Source organism: Labeo rohita, chromosome 6, assembly GCF_022985175.1.
Source record: "Labeo rohita strain BAU-BD-2019 chromosome 6, IGBB_LRoh.1.0, whole genome shotgun sequence".
NCBI lineage: Eukaryota > Metazoa > Chordata > Actinopteri > Cypriniformes > Cyprinidae > Labeo > Labeo rohita.
This window is the reverse complement of record NC_066874.1, coordinates 10,638,435-10,657,595: the sequence shown is the minus strand read 5'-3', so window position 1 is coordinate 10,657,595 and position 19,161 is coordinate 10,638,435. Positions and strand designations below refer to the sequence as shown.

Genomic DNA, 19,161 nt, shown 5'->3' with positions numbered 1-19,161 from the left:
AGCTGTTGCTGTGTACTTTTTTGTAAAGACATTTAGAAACAGCAAACTTAAATGACAATTCTGTGTCTGTTTAAGAGAAAAAGTATGGTTTTACACAAAAGAATATAACAGCTGTTTGCAGGACTGACCTTTTGATTTAAAACTTTCCAAGTATGTTGGCCTAAGCTGCCGTGAATAGTATTGTGCATGTCTGTCATGTATATTTATCTGTTTAGTTTGAGGCTCAGCTTTCATGTTTCTAACACACTGGAGGCCACACTGGCACGGGATGAAGTGTGTGCATGTGCATGTCAGAACCTTCTTCTCAAATCAGAAACTACTTTGATTTTCCATGGAAAAAAAAAAGATTAGTGTATACAACTTATACATTACTAATCATCATTTTAATTACATTAACATAATACAGATATCAGAAGTGTAACAACACACCCTTTCACAATAATTTAATGCCAAAATAGAGTTTTAAAAAATCAGTCAACAAAAAGTACAGTTCATTAAAATTCAGAAATATGGAAGTTCAAATGTGTGGCATTTTGGGTTTAACATATTTGATGCACCATTACCATATTTGATGCAACATTTTAAATGTAAACTTTTATTTCAGGTGAACTATACACAATACCTATTGTTACATTTTTTGTATTGCAGTATACAGTATTGTGACATGATATTGTATCTTGTTACACTTCTTGTTACACTAATAAAGATATCTTGTTTTCCATAAGAAAATTAACTTCAGACTCCAACAAATATTGTTTAAATACTTACAGCAGATTACAGCATGAAATAATTCTTCCCACACTTGGTGCTTTCATTTGGTGGCTTTCCCCTTAATTTTTCAGCACCATACTTCTCTATTTTTACTCCTCATACTCTTAATAAACACCCATTTTAGCTCAACAGTGAAACACTCAACCAGTGTGTGCGAAGATCCATTTGGTACATTAGAAAAGTCACTGAAAGCTCAGCAATGCTTCCCTAAATAAGAGCAGGACTTCCCCTAGCTAGCACCCAAGGCCAGGGCAGTAGATGTGGGCTAATTTTAGAGTAATGAATCAGCCTACCCACAGTCTAGCCCCAATGCACTAAAGGGCACCCTCTCATTCAACCTCCTAACCTACAAAGTGAATAAAGCAAAGTGATTTTTTTTTTTTTTTTTTTGCCCGAACCACTGCTCTGGAGAGGGGCTTTTCTGATAACCACTAAGGCAGAGACACTGCTGCAGGGTGTGCAAAAAGTTTTGTTCTACTATCTACTAAACACAAGGATAGACACTGCTGTGTCATTTTGCACAGAGCAAAAGGTATGAAACCTTACTGAGGTGCTGCAGACTGCACATCTAAGACTGTGCTATGATGTGTAAAACTATCCCACATTCATTTTTAGCCACTGCAGACATTGCCTGTAGATGGGCGTACAGTAAATAGAAACATTCTCTCTGTCATCTTGCCATGTGCCTCATAGGCACTACTGTAGGGTGCAACAACATTACTTACTAAAGTCACATAAATGTAACACAAAAGTTCCTGAAATATTACCATGTAGGGAAAAAGCTACTATTGATTTTCATTTTGGATTTTAAAAGGTTGAACATGATGGTGTCAAATTCTTTGACATTTTTCTAAATTTAAGCATGAGGAAGAGTGCTGTTATACTAAATATCAGCATGTCCACCATTCAGCTTTTATAGAATGATTTGTTATATGTTTAATTATTATCCAGTAACTTATATATTAGAGAAATGTTGGCCATGGGTTTGTATACTTCTGAAAAATCTACTCCAGGCAAGCTCTGCTCCTTGCTCCACTTCCGCTCCATGCTGCTTGCATACTGTAATCTGGAACTCCACAAACACAAGCAGCTGGAGGAATACAACTATAGAATCAGTGCAGTTTTACTAAATATCAGCACTCTTTGCAACACAATTGGCTAATAAGATTTGAGGACTGAAACTAAATTGTTGTAAAGATGTAGTTTAACAACAATTTTAATTATATTGTCATTTACTCACCCTCATGTTGTTCTGAAACCATCTAGTCATTCTTTAAAAACACAAATAAAGATATATCTAAATTGATCAAACATGATATTTTTGTTCATCCAATTAAAAGAAATCCATATGAATCAAGCCGTTTAAAGTCTTCTGAAGAGACATGATCACTTAATGTGATCAGATTTAATTAAATCCCATATATCCGTGGATCAATGCACATAAATAGAGCAAATTAAAAATGTGACCCTAGATTACAAAAGCAGTCTTAAGTAGCACGGGTATATTTGTAGCAATAAACCAACAATACATTGTATGGGTCAAAATGTTTAATTTGTATTTTATGCCAAAAATCATTAGGATATTAAATAAAGATCATGTTCCATGAAGATATTTAGTAAATTTCTTACAAAACTGAATTTAATAAGTAATATGAATGGCTAAGAACTTCATTTGGACAACTTTAAATATTTTGATACATATATATCTATATCAGTGGAAAGCTTATTTATTCCACTTTCAGATGTATACATTTTTACCAAAATTACCCTTATGACTGGTTTTGTGGTTCAGGATCACATATAGTAAACAGAATATCAAAATGTGTTGGCTTGATGTGCAAGAACCAATGAGGTTTACTTACAAAACAACTTACAATACATATTTTAGAACTCAGACTCCTCTAATATGCCTACATACTGCATAACAATGTAACTAGATGGAAATAGTAATGAAGTCCCATTGCTGTTAGACTATCTGTTAAACATAATACAATCATATTTTTAAGGAAATTTTGATATATAAAAATAAATAAATAAAGACTGAATTAACAAAAGTAACATAAAATAACAACTGTTTAATGTACTATAAAATGAATCAATAAGAAAAAAAATCAATATGACAGAAGCAAAAAAATAAAATACAACAACTAATAATCTGTTGTCAAACAGCAGTTGTTATTTTAATGCATTCATTACTCTGTTTATTTCAAGCAAGGAAAGGGTGGAACCTTTCCTCCACCACATTTCATTTGAAAAACTAGACATGTGATTACGATTGCCATACCTCTGACTATCCTCGCATTATCTGCCTCATCCTGAGAGACTTGGCAAGAGCAGCTACTTGTCTCAAGTAAGGTAAACAAAATCTTCATTATCATGAAATTATTTCTCTAAGTATAAAGTCTGCTAATTTTAATAATCAGTAATGCTTTATTCAGAATGGAATTCATCTTCAATTTCATTTGAATTATTGACAGAGGCGTATTTGTATTTGATTATTTGTTCTGACATTTAGACATGTTCAGAGTGTCGAAATGTATCTTTATTTAAAGGAGCTGCCGAGACTGGGACGCAGTTATGAAAACAGTCACACCCAATGAATGAACTTTTGATTATGATTATGACTGCAGTGTTTGATCATGTTGCATGTTCTTAGCGCATACTGTATTTAAAACCTGTTTTCTCTCTAAGATAGAGAGGTAGAATTATAAAAGAGTCACATTATCCTTACACTTATTATATATTTCATGTTTACTGTTAATTTGTTTTAAAAAAAGATCAGCTAAGCTCTGAATATGGACAAGAAGTTGGACCTGTCCAGACTAACAGAAGAGGAGGCCAAACATGTTTGGGAAGTCATTCAAAGAGACTTTGTCCTCAGGAAGAAGGAAGAGGAGAGACTTGGGTAAGGACTTTAATTTACATAAACTTTTTATGAACATGGAGACAAACCTGACATAATTTAACACTGGTTAATTGGTTAACATTAGTAATCTGTCATTGGACTACCTCCAAAAGACATTGCTGGTTTAGTGTACTGTGAGGTCTGCAATTCACAATTGCATAATTTCTTTGATATTCATCGATATATCATACTCTATCTATAGTAAATGCTAGCTGAACAAGGTTATGAGAAAGGGCACAAAATGTGAAAGGCCGCTGTTGTAAAGACATCATGATGATCATGGTACAGTCACAAGGCATAATCACACCATTCCACTGGCTGGGAAAACATGATGGCCTAGAGCTCTATTCTTTTTGTACAAGGAGGTCTCTGTGTGGCTACTGAATTGATATTTGAAAGATGATGTTCTTTTCTATTTGTTGGCAAGGACAGTTAATTATGGCTCAAGTTCTAGTTAATTCTTGGTCAGACCATTTTACAACTCCCATTTTGTCTTCTACTGCTGATTTTATGTATTATGGTGAATTTACTGGAAAATTCAGTGAAACTTCGTGTGACTTACTGAGGTTTTGAAAGCAATGTATTCACAATGTTCAGAGACATTAAAGGAGAAGTCCACTTCCAGAACAACAATTCACAAATAATTTACTCACCCCCTTGTGATCCAAGATGTTCATGTCTTTCTGTCTTCAGTCGTGAAGAAATTATGGTTTTTGAGGAAAGCATTTCAGGATTTTTCTTCATATAATGGACTTCAATCGTGCCCCCGATTTTGAACTTACAAAACGTAGTTTAAATGGAGCTTCAAAGGGCTCTAAACGATCCCAGCCGAGGAGGAAGGGTCTTATCTAGCGAAACGATTGGTCATTTATTTCGGAAAATAAAAATTTGTATACTTTTAAAGCACAAAAGCTTGTGTAGCACAGGCTCTGCAATGCATGTTCATGTACTATTGAATTTTTGAATTTATTGATTTTAACGAATCTTTTTTTGAATCATTTTGTTCATTTTAGCACAACCAGCATCGCATGACAGCCCCATAAGATAAACAAAAGACTCGAAAAACCCGAAGACTCGAAACAGGTGAACTAATTCCAATACAGAACCTAATAGGATGTTGTGCATGCGCGACTGAACGAATCACTCCCCGAGATGACTTGTTCTTCCAGAGTCAGAATGAAGATTTGTTCAAAATGAACGAATCATTCAAGAACGACCTGTGGACGTGCATTCCAGACCCTGTGCTACACAAGCTTTTGTGCTTAAAAAGTATACACGTCTTTATTTCACTAGAGAAATTGTTTCGCTAGATAAGACCCTTCTTCCTTGGCTGGGATTGTTTAGAGCCTTTTGAAGCTGCATTTAAACTACATTTTGAAAGTTCAAAATTAGGGGCACAATTCCATTATATGAAGAAAAATCCTGAAATGCTTTCCTCAAAAACCATAATGTCTTTACGATTGAAGACAGAAAGACATGAACATCTTGGATGACAAGGGGGTGAGTACATTATTTGTAAATTGTTGTTCTGGCAGTGGACTTCTCCTTTAAAGGATTCTTGATATAAAATTTTGGTATGCACTGATATTAAAATTCTGGTAATTCAAGTTGATAATCCTTTAATTATTTTAATGTTATAGATGGTAGTAAATAATTCTGCAATGTTTTGTTCAAATAAATCAGACATGGAAAACAAAACTAAATATTTTAAATATTACAAGTTAATTCATGCATCATAACATTATTATGTACAAGATGAAAAAATCCCAGTCACATGGTGATTATCTGAAGATTATATTTAACATGTTTTGTAAATTATTATTACCATTTAACCTTAACCTAAGTAGAAATTAATGTTTGGCGATATAGTTCAAATGATAAACCGGTTGGAATTATACACATGGTATGAATAAAAAAAGAAATGAATGTATCTCTGAGGGGAACTGACTGTCTCCAGAAAAGTTTAGACGGCATTTTCGTTTCATCATATGTCCAAATAATGCATATTAAAGTAGTATTTAAAAGCATGCACTGCTTTGTTTACAACAGTAACCAAGGAAACCCTGTATCCCTGCTGTTCCATAAGCGCCACCTGCTGTCAGAATAAATTTGCATTCTCATTCAGCCCATCTGCTGTTTTTGTTTTGTGCAGATATGTTTTGTTTAACAATTTCACAAAGCTAATGTCAGACCATTCTATTTTTTTTTTTAAATTATGAAATTATAAAGTCTAATTTATAATATAATAAATATAAATATAATTTACATATAAAATCTGCTCATGCTACATGCATGTTTGTTTGGATCATGATTAAAATGCTGCTCTGCAAGTGTTTCATGCATTCTGATTCTTATATAGGCATAGTCAGGAAAAAAACAAAACAATCAAAACAAAAACAAAACAGACAAACAAACAAACAAACAAACAGTAATACAGATTTTTAGTGAAAACATGTAAAGTAAAACAAATAATTAAATAACAAATGCAATTTAAATGTTAAAATAGAAGCAATATCCACTGTAAATAATATATCCTTTGATACAGATAAATTCAAAAATCTCTAATATTGGCTGACATTAGAACAGGCATATTGTGCATATATTGTGCATCCCTAATAGGGAATAGGATGAGCAGTTATGCAGCTTTAATAAAATTATTAATATTAAATTATGTTATAAATTGGCTCCAGAAAGCAACCTAATTCTCAACCATTACAACCACAAAGCTTATTTCAGTGACATAATCATGTACACTATATAATTTGCTTGTCTGTTTTTTTGTTTATTTACACCACAGGGAGCTTAAATCCAAGATCGAGAAGGAAGAAACAAAGAGGGAACTCCTGGGGTCTCAGTCAAACCTGGCTGACTCTCACTGTATCCGCTGCCTGCAGCCTTTTAAGTTTCTGGTGAACAGCAAACGGCAGTGTATAGACTGTAAACTCTACACCTGCAAGACCTGTAGCCGCTACAACAAGAAGGATCGTGGCTGGGTATGCGACCCTTGCCGCATGTCCAGGTTAGAAAAAGTTACAACACAGAATTACATTTGAAAAAAAATGTACAGTTTATACACTTAAACTAAACTATAAACTATAATGTCAGGTGTATAATTAATCACTGATATGAAATCTTTACATAACACCTGTTTGTATATACAGGGTCCTGAAAATTGGAACCTTGGGTTGGTACCATGACAATGTACGCTCTCGCTTCAAACGTTTTGGCAGCGCAAAAGTGATGAGGTCACTGTACAAACGATTAAATGAAGAGGGTGAGTGCTATTAAAAGCCTTCTGATAACCTTTATTGTGTCCACATGAGCTGTCACATCATCATCCTGTTTCAGTATCACCAGTCATTTTAAGTGGTTATGCAAGCAAGTGAGTGTTAGGATGAGATAATGTACAGTCAGCCGGTCATTAACGCTAAATAAACCTTGATGATTAGGCCTTGGAATGGAGGGGTGTTATATCATCCTGAAGGAGTTTATTTTGCAATAATGACTGGCTAATTGTACACTTATTACACTTATAACCAACTTATTAGATAGCTACTCACTAGGAAATGTTCATTTCAGTTGAAATTATTTTATAATATTAGCTGTATAGTCACTTTGGACATACTCCTGCTAAATGAATGAATGTAAATATACAGTTGAGGTCAAAAGTTTACATACAGCTTGCAGAATCTGCAAAATGTTAATTATTTTTACCACAATAAGAGGTATCATACAAAATGCATGTTATTTTTTATTTAGTACTGACCTGAATAATATATTTCACATAAAAGACGGTCCACAAGAGAAAATAATAGTTGAATTTATAAAAATGACCCCATTTAAAAGTTTACATACACTTGATTCTTAATACTGTGTTGTTACCTGAATGATCCACAGCTGTGCTTTTTTTAGTGATAGTTGTTCATGAGTCCCTTGTTTGTCCTGAACAGTTAAACTGCCTGCTGTTTTTCAGAAAAATCCTTCAGGTCCCACAAATTCTTTTGTTTTCAGCATTTTTGCCTTTCCAACAATGACTGTATGATTTTGAGATCCATCTTTTCACACTGAGGACAACTGAGGGACTTCAGAAGGAAACACAATGCATTAAGAGCCAGGTTGTGAAAACATTTGGAATTTGAAGATCAGGGTAAATTTAACTTATTTTGTCTTCTGGGAAATCTTATGTAGTTTCTGAAGGTACTAACAAAAAAAAGATATTTAGGCAAAATAAGAAAAATATACACATCTTCATTCTATTCAAAAGTTTACACCCTTGGCACTTAATGCATCGTTTTTCCTACTGGAGCATCAGTGAGCATTCAAACCTTCTGTATTAGTTGCATATGAGTCCCTCAGTTGTCCTCAGTGCCAAAAGATAGATCACAAAATCATACAGTCATTGTTGGAAAGGGTTCAAATGCACATAACTGCTAAAAAATAATTTGTTGGACCTGAAGGATTTTCAAGGGACTCATGAACAACTATCACTAAACAAACAAACAAAAAAAGAAGAAGAAGAAGCAGAAAAACAAAAAACAGCTGTGGATCATTCAGGCAACAATACAGTATCAAGAATCAAGCTTACAGTATGTAAACTTTTGAACAGGGTCATTTTTATAAATTCAATGATTATTTTCTCTTGTGGACTATATGTAAATGTTTTTACTAAAAAAAGTCTGTTAATACTAAAAAACAGCACACATTTTGTATGATCCCTCTTATTTTGGTAAAATAATTAACATTTTCAGATTTTGCAAGGTGTATGTAAACTTTTGACATCAACCGTATATATTATCTTCACACTTTCACATGTAATAAATAACTAAGGCAGTAATTTCAATGTAACACTTAACATATGTGTTTTAATTTGACTATAATTTCACTTTTAACACATTTCAGCAAACGTTACTCTCATCAGCTTAACAAGAGTGATCATCAATGATCAGTTTAACTTATAGTAAACATAGTAAAGCCTGTATTCACTGCCTTTTAGATGAAGAACAGCAAGATACAGCAATGGTTAAACCCATGTGTTATCGTTAGATGTCTATGTGTATTTAGCTGCCAAGTGGATTTGTTTATCAGTCAGTTGAATTCAAAGAACTCTGTCTAGAGGCTGTGTCCCAAGTGCTGAGGCCATAACTGGGTCACATGCTGTGTCTGGGGCACTGCAGAACTTGCTGATGTTGTTTATAGACTTGCACGACAGGACATGTTAAACAGAAAAATGAGAAACCTTGGATGAATGCACAAATGGAGGTGTAGATTATGTACCCCAAGGATAAAGCTGACTGAAGTGACAACTGTTTACAGCTGTAAAACTGTTAATGTTCTGTGTTCACCATTATATATGTATATTTTTCTTATTATTTTGTTGTGGTATTATGTACAAGAACTTTAACCAGAAGTAATTACTCAGATATTTAATTTAGTTAAAAATGCCTGATAAATGAGTTAAATACTCAGGAATGTAAAAGTTTCCCCTTGCACAAGACAAGCACTCATGTTATTGTCCTTTATTTCTTTAGGGCACCGTGATGATGACACACAGAGCATGCCTGATGTGCGCAGTGAGTACACAAATACATTCATGGTGTTGCGAAGGAAACAACAGGAAAATATAGCTGGTGCTATCACAGAGCAAAACTGTGGGCAGTTGGCCAAGCTTTGTTAACATTTATCAGTATTGAAACTATGGAAACCCTTTATATAATATGCTTTATTTTTAGATGTGTATAATGGTCACGATGAGGAACATTTGGATGCATCTGAAGCTCAACGCTATAAGCAGGTAGACTAAATTTTGTAATGCTTTTGAATTTACATTTCATTTATGTATTTCAAAGGCTTTTTTGAGGCTTTCCCCTTGGTGAATGAATTTAGTGGCTCATTATTTTAATTCTGAGTCTGTTAGTCTAGTGGTACAGTTTTAGTGTAATTGGTAAAACATTAATCATAACATATTATGTTTATCATAACAAAAAATATGTTAATCATAACATAATTATGAAATAAAAAGTCAACTCTATAAGACATTAAGTCATAAATATAAGATAAAAATTCTAAACTATGACATGTCAAGTATTAGTTATGAAATAAAAGTTGAAATTATGACAAGTTAAGATATAATTATGAGATAAAAGTCAAAATAATATATTTTGAATTTATGAGATAAGTTTATAAGTATGACATAAAAAGCTAAAATTATGAAATAGACTATACTAATTCATAATTATGAGATAAGTCAAAATTATAAATAAATTAAACATATTAGGTCATAACGACATAAAAATTTAAAATACAAGTTGAAGCCATAACTATGACATAATAATTATGATTTACCAAAGCACATTTTTTTCTTATGTGGAAGAAATGGGATATACTATATTGACAACATACAGATTTTTTTCTTCCTAAAGCTTAAATCACCGAACCGTGCCACATCATTTAGACCAACACTTTTTCTTAATCTGCAGCTTAATTGAGTTTCATTTAAAATCCTCTACCCAACTGTACTCAAGTAAATGCACAAGTACTTATAGAAATAATTACTCACGTAAAAGTAACAATCCTAATAGTTGAGTAAAAATAATAATAAAAAGTAAAATCTAATCAAGTACTAGTTACTAGTTCTCTGCTGTGACAAATCAAACCACCTCTGATTGGATATTGCATTCATAAGCTTAGCAGAAACATGTGTGATTGGTTTTAATGCTCAACACTGCAGACCGTGCTCAAAAAGAAATCTGATGCAATGTAATAAATCAAATCTACTATAAATGAAATGCTGCTTTTCATTCATTTCACTTCACACATTTCACATGACAGTCGATTCAGCTTACTGTTACTTCAAAGTATTAAATGAAATCAAATGCATATCTGTGGAATCGTTCACAGTCACAGACAGCACACAGTGTTAAACTAATAAGATCCTCATCGCAGGCCAACAGTTAGCAGGTTTAACTTCAACTGACTGTAGGTCTTCATGTTCTCAGTGATCTTAAATTTCCTGGTTCAGTGCATGCAGGGAACTAAACAAGCCATATAAATTAATTTGAGAACCAATTCAGACCATTTCTTGAACAGAACTGACTCAAAAGAGTGATTCATTCGCGAATGGGCATCGTTCATGCCCTACATAAAAGAGATGGTGCGCTTGGAATAAATTACATGTTTCTTAAAGGAGAACTCCACTTCCTGAACAAAGATTTACAGATAATGTACACACCCGCTTGTCATTCCAAATGTGGTTGTGAACGATCCCAGCTGAGGAAGAAGGGTCTTATCTAGCAAAACGATCGGTTATTTTCGTAAAAAATATTATAATTTAAATACTTTTTAATCTCAAACGCTCGTCTTGCCTTTCTCTCCCTCAAGACAGTTAAGGTATGTCGAAAAACTCGTATTTTCTCCGTCCACTTCAAAAATCATTTAAAAAAATCAAAATCCTACACCGCTGCAGAAGTACCGACCCAGTCTATGCAAAGTGAACATGCAGAGAAGATCAAACACCCTTAAAAAAAAGGTAAAACAGTGATATAGGGCAATTTTAAAATTGACGGAGAGCATGAGATGGGAGTTTTTCGATATACCCTAACTGTCATGAACCGGAAAAAAAAAACAGTTCAGGCAGAGCAAGACGAGTGTTTGACATTAAAATGTATATAAATTCTATTATTTTTATGAAAATAACCAATCGTTTCACTAGATAACTTCTATAGTTCTACCTCGGCTGGGATCATTTACAACTGCATTTGGGATCGTTTGAAGCCACATTTAAACTGCATTTTGGAAGGTCCAACTAGGGGCACCATAGCAGTCCATTATATGGAGAAAAATGCTGTAATGTTTTCCTCAAAACCCTATTTCTTCACAACTGAAGAAAGAAAGGCATGAACATCTTGGATGACAAGTGGGTGAGTACATGTATTGAATAAAACTTAAATAATGAGAGGAACGTCAGCCAGTGTAGTGAAGTAAAAGTACAGTTTTTTTTTTTTCAGAAGAAATGTAGTACTCAAGTTAAAGTAAAATTACCCATCTTTAAATCTACTCTTAAAAGTATAAATTTTTCAAAACTTCACTCAAGTAAATGTAACAGAGTAAATGTACTTTGTTACTACCCACCTCTGTCAAACAACACTTTATATGTCCTTGTCACTTATATCTTATATGAGCTTAAATCATCTTCTCAGATGCGAAAGACCAAGCGTCTTCTCTCTGTCCACCCCATGGATCTTGACATGGATGACTATAGCACTCACTCTCGCAGACAGTCTGTCCAGGTATTGGATTGGCTCATATTGTTATAAACATACACTCTTTAAAAGGGCACTCAGGTATTTTAGACACATTTTCTCTTCTCCAGTACATCCATGAAGACAGAGGTCAACGGAATGATGTAGAATACAACGCTGACATGTACCATCACCATAATCATCGCATGAACCGTAGGAAAAGTCTTGACAGGTTCTCGCGTCCAGGTGAAGGAAACACATTCTGTTTATTCATTTTGGTTTTCATTTCTTTTGTTCTTTCTTTCTTGCTTTCCCTTCTTTTCACAAATGCACATTTTCCCACAAACTTATGCTGAATAGCGGTAAAAAAAGATCAATAATTGGGGTGTTATCTGTAACTGGAGTTTTAGATTTCAGTCTAATGGATTTGCATATGCAGAAAATTGTTAAGATTACACCGAAAAAGTTTACACAGTTTTAGTTTTAGTGTTTTTTAAAATTGTTTTCAGAGAATGTATTGCAAATATTTTAATGTTTTCAATGAATTTTACTTAAAAAATATTTTTGCTTATTTTAAAAAAAATATATTTAAAAATTTTGATGTATTTTAAATATATGAATATTATTCTCACTCCAACATACATTATTTTTAATTGTTTTAATATAAACAGAAACTACAATTATGTAATTTTGCACCATTTCATGAATGTTTTTACTGAAAAACATACTAAATGGGAAATTAGTTTTTGTGATGCGACATCAACAGATCACTGACCTTACATTTTGAAAAAAAAAAAAAAAAAAAAAAAATCATAATATACTAGGGTTATAATGTGGGTGAGCCGAGGTTAGTTGCATAATATAGGATACACTATTCTGGACAGTCACCAGGGGACCTTTGATAGATTTGCATTTTTAAACAGCATTAAACAGATTAACTAATTTGTCCCCTTTGTTTTTGTTTTAGATGATGGCATATACTCTGAACACAGAATGGTACGCACTCGCTCTCTGTCTAAAATCAACTCCTCTGTAGCCCCGCGTCAGATCTATCTGGATACTTCAGAGGAGGAGGATATGTTCCGTTACCCTGTCTACCAGCTGCCCCCACGACGCCGCAGTCGGGCATCATCTCAGGAAAACATTCATCAAGGTGCACCACCGGTATGATTAGAGATGAAGGGACTTTCTACACATTTGAAATATAATTATACAATATAAATATATAAGTACACAATCATTTTTTTTGTTGAGCTGCAATCGTAGCAATGTGCCATTCACAGTTAGAGTAAGTATTTAATGAGAGGAAGTTACTGAGGCAATATGAAGAGTTTTCAGCTTGTCATGAGATTTCAACAAGCAAACCCCTTGACTGATACTGATATTTTTATTGACTGATGATTTTTTTAATTAATATTTTTATTCAGCAAGGACACTAACTGATCAAAAGTAACTGTAAGAACTGATGCTGTTTGTTTGAACGTTCTATTCATTGAATAATCCTGAAATAAAAATGCATCTGATATTAATAAGAAAAGTTGGTAACACTTTATTTTAAGGTGTCCTTGTTACATGTTACATGTATTATAATAACAAATAATTAACCATAATTACTTGTAAGTAAAAAAATCAATCCCTAATCCTAACCATATAGTAAGTACATGTAGCTAACTAATATTACTCAGTACTTAAATGTATAATTACATTGTAACAAGTGCACCTTAAAATAAAGTGTTACCGAAAACCTACTGGAACACCATATCAGCTCATTACAATGATTTTTGGAGGATCTGCATGTAATTACATCTGAAATTAATTTCAGTTATTACATTTGTAATTACACTGTTGATCCATCCCTTCCACCTTAACCCACCCTAAAACATACTCATACAATCAAAACTGTCCCTAACCTTACCCATATCCCACCTCAGTAGTGCCAAAGGGTTTTTTTTTTTCCAATACAATACGAACAAAATAAGTACATTGTACTTTATTGTTATTATTATTATTTTATCTAAGTACATAGTAGATAAGGCCACCTAATATAAAGTGGGACCAAAAAATCTTACCAACCCCAGATTTTTGAACAGTGATGTTTTTTTTAAAAGCACTGTTTTCGTTGTACCTTTTAATAATTGTAGGTTAGAATATTTTGTGTTACCTTAAGTTTTGTCTGTTATTGTAGTATGAATTATGATGAATGATTCACATCTGAATGGTTTCTTTCTAAGTTGACATAAAGTAAAAAAAAAGTCAAGGTAGTCACAAGGTAGTCATAAAAGTCTGACTACCTTGTGTTCAGTTCAGTTTGATCAATCTGTAACTTTGTGTTTTTCCCCCCTTATCTTTTACCTGTTGCTGTGAGGTAGATAAATGAACTGACCAAGAGAATGTCTGCCATTGAGAGTCTCTTAAATCGACTGGAAGAGAAAATGACTTTGCCTCCCGATCAGGTATGAATAAAGTCTCAAAACAGGAACACTTTTATTTATTCCAGAATGCAATTATTAGGCTACAGCAGAACTGCCCTTCATATTACAAAGTTTGGGCTAAAGATTTTATAGGTCTGTCTCTTGATTATAATATTAAATGGATTAAACTGTAAGACCTGTAAGTTCCATTCATCTTCGGAACACAAATTAAGATATTTTTGATGAAATCTGAGAGCTTTCTGACCCTGCATAGACAGCAACACAACTACCACGTTCAAGGCCAAGAAAGGTAGTAAGGACATTTGTTAAAATAGTCCATGTGACATATTTACAAAATATAGACATGCGTTCAGGGCCACAATGCATGCCAGTGCTCTGATGTAGAACCTGGATGTGCTGCGTCTTATTAAAGGGGTCATTGGATGCCCATTTTCCACAAGTTGATGTGATTCTTTAGGGTCTTAATGAAAAGTCAATAATATACTTTGGTTAAAAATTCTCAATGGTAATGTAAAACAACACCCTTTTTTTACGAAAAAGCTCTCAAAAATGATCCCATTTTGATCGAGGCTGCTTTAAATGCAAATGAGCTCTGCTCGCCCCGCCCCTCTCTTCTCTCTGTGGAGTGACAAGCCTGTTTACTTTAGCTGCATTTAGCCGCTAAACTTGCTAACTAGCACATTATTAGGAAAGGCGATCGCAGAGATTCATAAAAAAACCCTTATACTCATTTCTGCTGTAAGTTAAGCTTGATCACGAATGATTTGCACGAACATAGACGGATATATGTAGATCGGGAGGCGCATTCCCTTCACAAACAAACATAGTCCACTGCATCTTCAGCAGCTCAGATGTCGGGAGTAAATGACGACCACTACGTTCATTATTACATCCAGCAACACAACATCACAATCGCTCAATTCTTGTCTAACTTACATCCCTGCTCCGGCATCAAAACATGGAGGTTGGACTGTTACAAATGAACTTAGGTAAGACGCTCATGTTAATCAACTATCTTGGGACCCCACAATGACAGGCATCTGAGAATGACTCGATTTGAAATAGGGAATATTATTTTTACAGATTAATTAAAAACCACTGCATGGATTTTTATCATTATAGGGTAGATTTGTACATACACTGCCAACACACATTAATGTTCAAACAACATGTAAAAGTGAACTTAGCATCCCATGACCCCTTTAAGAAGCAGAGAAATGCACACATGTGTGAAGACGGAAGAGAAGAAACTGTTAAATAAAGGTGTTACTTGTGTTTTCTTTGCACTCAAAAAGTATTCTCATATAGCGTTATAAAATTGTGGTTGAACCACTGATGACACATGGACTATTTTAACAATGTCCTTACTACCTTTTTGGGCCTTGAACATAGCAGTTCAGTTGCTGTCTATGCAGGGTCAGAAAGGTCTCAGATTTAATAATAATAATAAAAAAATCATAATTTATATTTTGAAGAAGAACGAAGGTCTTACGGGTTTGGAACGACATGACGGTGAGTAATAAATGACAGAATTTTCATTTTTAGGTGAACTATGCTTTTAAGTTTTAATTTTGTATGTCTGTAGCCTGTCCAGTCCACAGCAGGGCAGATGGAGGAGGAAAAGCTGAGGAGAAAACTAGATGAGCTGATGAGTGACAAGGCGCTTTCCTCTGACGAGGATGAGCCAAAGAGGCCCCCTCAGTCCAAAGGGTCTGCTATGAGGGGGGACCAGGCACCAATAGCCCCTGCAACCCAAGAACCCTTGAGCTCCTCCAGTGATGAGATGCCCACTGAAGCACAAAAGGTGAGAACTCAGACAACACACACATCCACATAGAGGTCAAAAAATACTATATTTGTCCAAGGTAAGGTTTTCCTTCTTTGTAGAACAATTAGTGCAAATTCAGGTATCTATTATCAGACTACTAAAAGTCAAGCATATTAACACAAGCTTCCCATATTATCCGTATAACATTTCATAGAATGCCAGAGCACAAATCAATAAAATCTTTATTAGCAAAGCCAAATAAACAGCTGAAAGAAGTTCGTAGTTCCCCTGGGTTATTTATATAACTAATCAATGTCTTATCTAAAGACCATGAAGCATTAGCAACACATGCCTCATTTAGCTATAACCTTAGCAGTGTTAATACCTGACTGCAGTCATTTTTAGGGTTTTATTGCTGATGAGGCTTTTCTCGGTTAATTGCTTTCAGAGATCCACCGCGGCGGCCCTATGCGACATCACAACTGAGATTCTAAGAACAATTAATGCCACTGAAAGCGCTATGAACGAGTTGGCCCCCTCAAATCCTAATGACAGACTTCAGTTAGAGGGCACAGATCTTAAGCAGGCTGATGATGCATACAGGGAACTTGAGGAAAATGTAAGGTTTTCCCTCTAATAGATGCTGTTATGTTTGTTTGAAGGAAAGAGATTAGACACTTGGAATATCGATGGCATGACCAAGTGGTTTTATTTCACTAAAGTTTACAAGCTATTTGTTCAGAACTCTGTATTTTCTTTCTTTCCTTTTTACTGCAGGTCTACATGACAGCAGGGAAGTCTTTCGATATGGCGAAAAAGTTGCAAATGATGGAGCAGAACGCCAAGAATCACTATGGCGGCCCGTTAACTGATTCAGAGCTCTCTGAACTGGAGGACCAGGTTGCTTTGGCAGCTGCCAAAGTTCAGAGCACAGAAAGTGAGGTAAGCTACTGTCTATTTGTCCATTTGTCTATCTATCTATCTATCTATCTATCTATCTATCTGTATATATTTTTATGTATTTATCTTATCAGGTCTCAGACATTGAGGGCAAGATAGCTGCTCTAAGTGCTAAAGGATTATCATTTGATAAAGCCAAGAAAAAGGTGATCTGAACTGAACAAAGTTTGTAAAATGTTATTTATTTTCTCAGTTTTCCTACAGATTTGAACTAATTGGATGTTTTTGTTAATATTTTCTTTCAGGCCCTGAGTATACAACAAAAAAGGAAGTTTTCTCAAGACAGAGTACACTTTTAAGTGTAAACAGGACATCATGTTAACTTCTTTAACATCTTACATATTCCCTATGGCAAAATATCTGTGCCTATATTTGACTATACTTGACAGTGTGCTTCATAATACGTGAAAGATTTTTGACACTGATCTTGAGTTAGAATCACTAAACTCTTTGTGTGTTGTGTAAATTGTATTAGGCAACTTCATCAAATCCCAATCTAACTAAAAAATTAATAGTTTACAGACAATAGATGTCAATCAAGTATTCATGCCAAGAAAAATAAGATTAACTTCTGTTAATGTATTACTTTTCCTCGCATGTTTTGTTCTTCAAATTGCCTTTCTAACTTTGAGATTTTAATAATAAAGTATATGACAAATAATGTTATCAATTTAATATTAATTAAATGAATAAAATAAAATTTATATTAACAATTATTAATAATTAATAATATTGTTATTTTTTTATTTTCCTTTAGTGCATTGTTTGTCTTTTTGGAGATACGCTAAATATGTCATTTTTTAAAGCTATAAATGTTAAATTATTAAAAAATCTGACACATCTACCCTTAGAAAATGCATTGTACAACAGAACATATTTGAGATACTTTCCCTACTTGAAGAAAAGAAAAGAAAAGAAAAGAAAAGAAAAGAAAAGAAAAGAAAAGAAAAGAAAAGAAAAAAGAAAACAAAAGATATTAAACTGCTCCAAACAGGTTTGCTGGTCTTAGCTGGTCTCCCAGTCTGGTCATCCGTTGGCTAGTTTTGAACATCAGTTTGGTGAGGCTGAGAGACCATCACATTTTCAGCAGAGTTTTAGTCTTTTAGTGAACATTAGCAGATGCTTTATTATAGATAATGCTACCCAAGAACGTCTATTATGCATGAAGAAAGTGATCCATTAGCATTGTCATAGAATCTCGCATTCAAGGCGGTGAAGTGGTACAGAGAAAGGCAGCAGAAAAGGAAAAGTTCATTTCAGGCTCCATTACAAGAAGGGGATAATTGTTGGATGCTAACGAGCCAAAACTAACCTTAACCCCCATAACGTCATATTTATCCTGTGAAATACGAATTTACCAGGGGAATCCAGACAAAAACGGGACCCCCTCGAAACGCCAGTGGCTAGTTTTGTCAGTTTTGTCATTTGGGTTTTGTTGTAAAAACCTGGCAACCCTGCTTGCTGTGTTCACGTTCCCCTTGGGATCAATTGTCGAGGAGTGTACTGCCCTCTAGTGGATATATAAAAAGGCTAACGAGTTTAATCAAATACTCCATGAACCTTGCCATTGTAGTTGGGAATATTTAATTCTTCCTAAAACTAGACTTAAAATGGCTATATTATAGTCAGAATTATGAGACTACATTATTAGACTGAATAAAGTGTTGAAACACAGCGATTGAGACAATAACTAATAATATATTTTTGAGGTTCAAAAAATAAACACATATAGTCAGATGTAAAAACGGTGTATACAATATTTTTACAACATTTTTACAATATTTTTTTACAACAACCGTTAAAGTTATGACATGAAACGCTGCACCAGCAGCAACATAAATTGTAGTTGTCTAATAAAGCCTCTTGATGGAGCTAATGCACTAGCCCAGACCACACTGTGATAAGTCGTTCCATCTAATAATTAAAATAGGAACAATGTGCAGTAGACAGACAGACAGAATGATAGACAGACAGACAGACAGACAGACAGACAGCTAGATAGATAGATAGATAGATAGATCCTTTTCACAATTATATTCTGAAGAAAAGTCCTAAAATGAAAGAAGACGGAAATAATTAAAATACAAA

At 34.1% G+C, this 19,161-nt stretch overlaps 1 protein-coding gene across 4 annotated transcripts; it reads left to right on the top strand.

Annotated features, from left to right (window-relative positions):
• Positions 1 to 3,046: 3,046 nt before the first annotated feature.
• On the top strand, positions 3,047 to 17,720 carry mlpha (melanophilin a). 4 transcript variants are annotated; one of them, XM_051112834.1, is made up of 15 exons: positions 3,047 to 3,126; positions 3,549 to 3,676; positions 6,474 to 6,695; positions 6,838 to 6,950; positions 9,205 to 9,246; positions 9,406 to 9,467; positions 11,872 to 11,961; positions 12,045 to 12,159; positions 12,950 to 13,077; positions 14,283 to 14,366; positions 15,931 to 16,149; positions 16,562 to 16,732; positions 16,891 to 17,055; positions 17,148 to 17,219; positions 17,319 to 17,720. In XM_051112834.1, exons 2-15 carry the CDS (start codon positions 3,567 to 3,569, stop codon positions 17,370 to 17,372), a joined length of 1,647 nt encoding a protein of 548 aa, XP_050968791.1. In that variant the 5' UTR covers positions 3,047 to 3,126; positions 3,549 to 3,566; the 3' UTR covers positions 17,373 to 17,720. The 4 variants fall into 4 exon arrangements, with proteins under 4 accessions (XP_050968791.1, XP_050968788.1, XP_050968792.1 ...); XM_051112831.1 differs by having other exon boundaries at positions 12,881 to 13,077; XM_051112833.1 differs by having other exon boundaries at positions 3,058 to 3,121; positions 12,881 to 13,077.
• Positions 17,721 to 19,161: the final 1,441 nt, after the last annotated feature.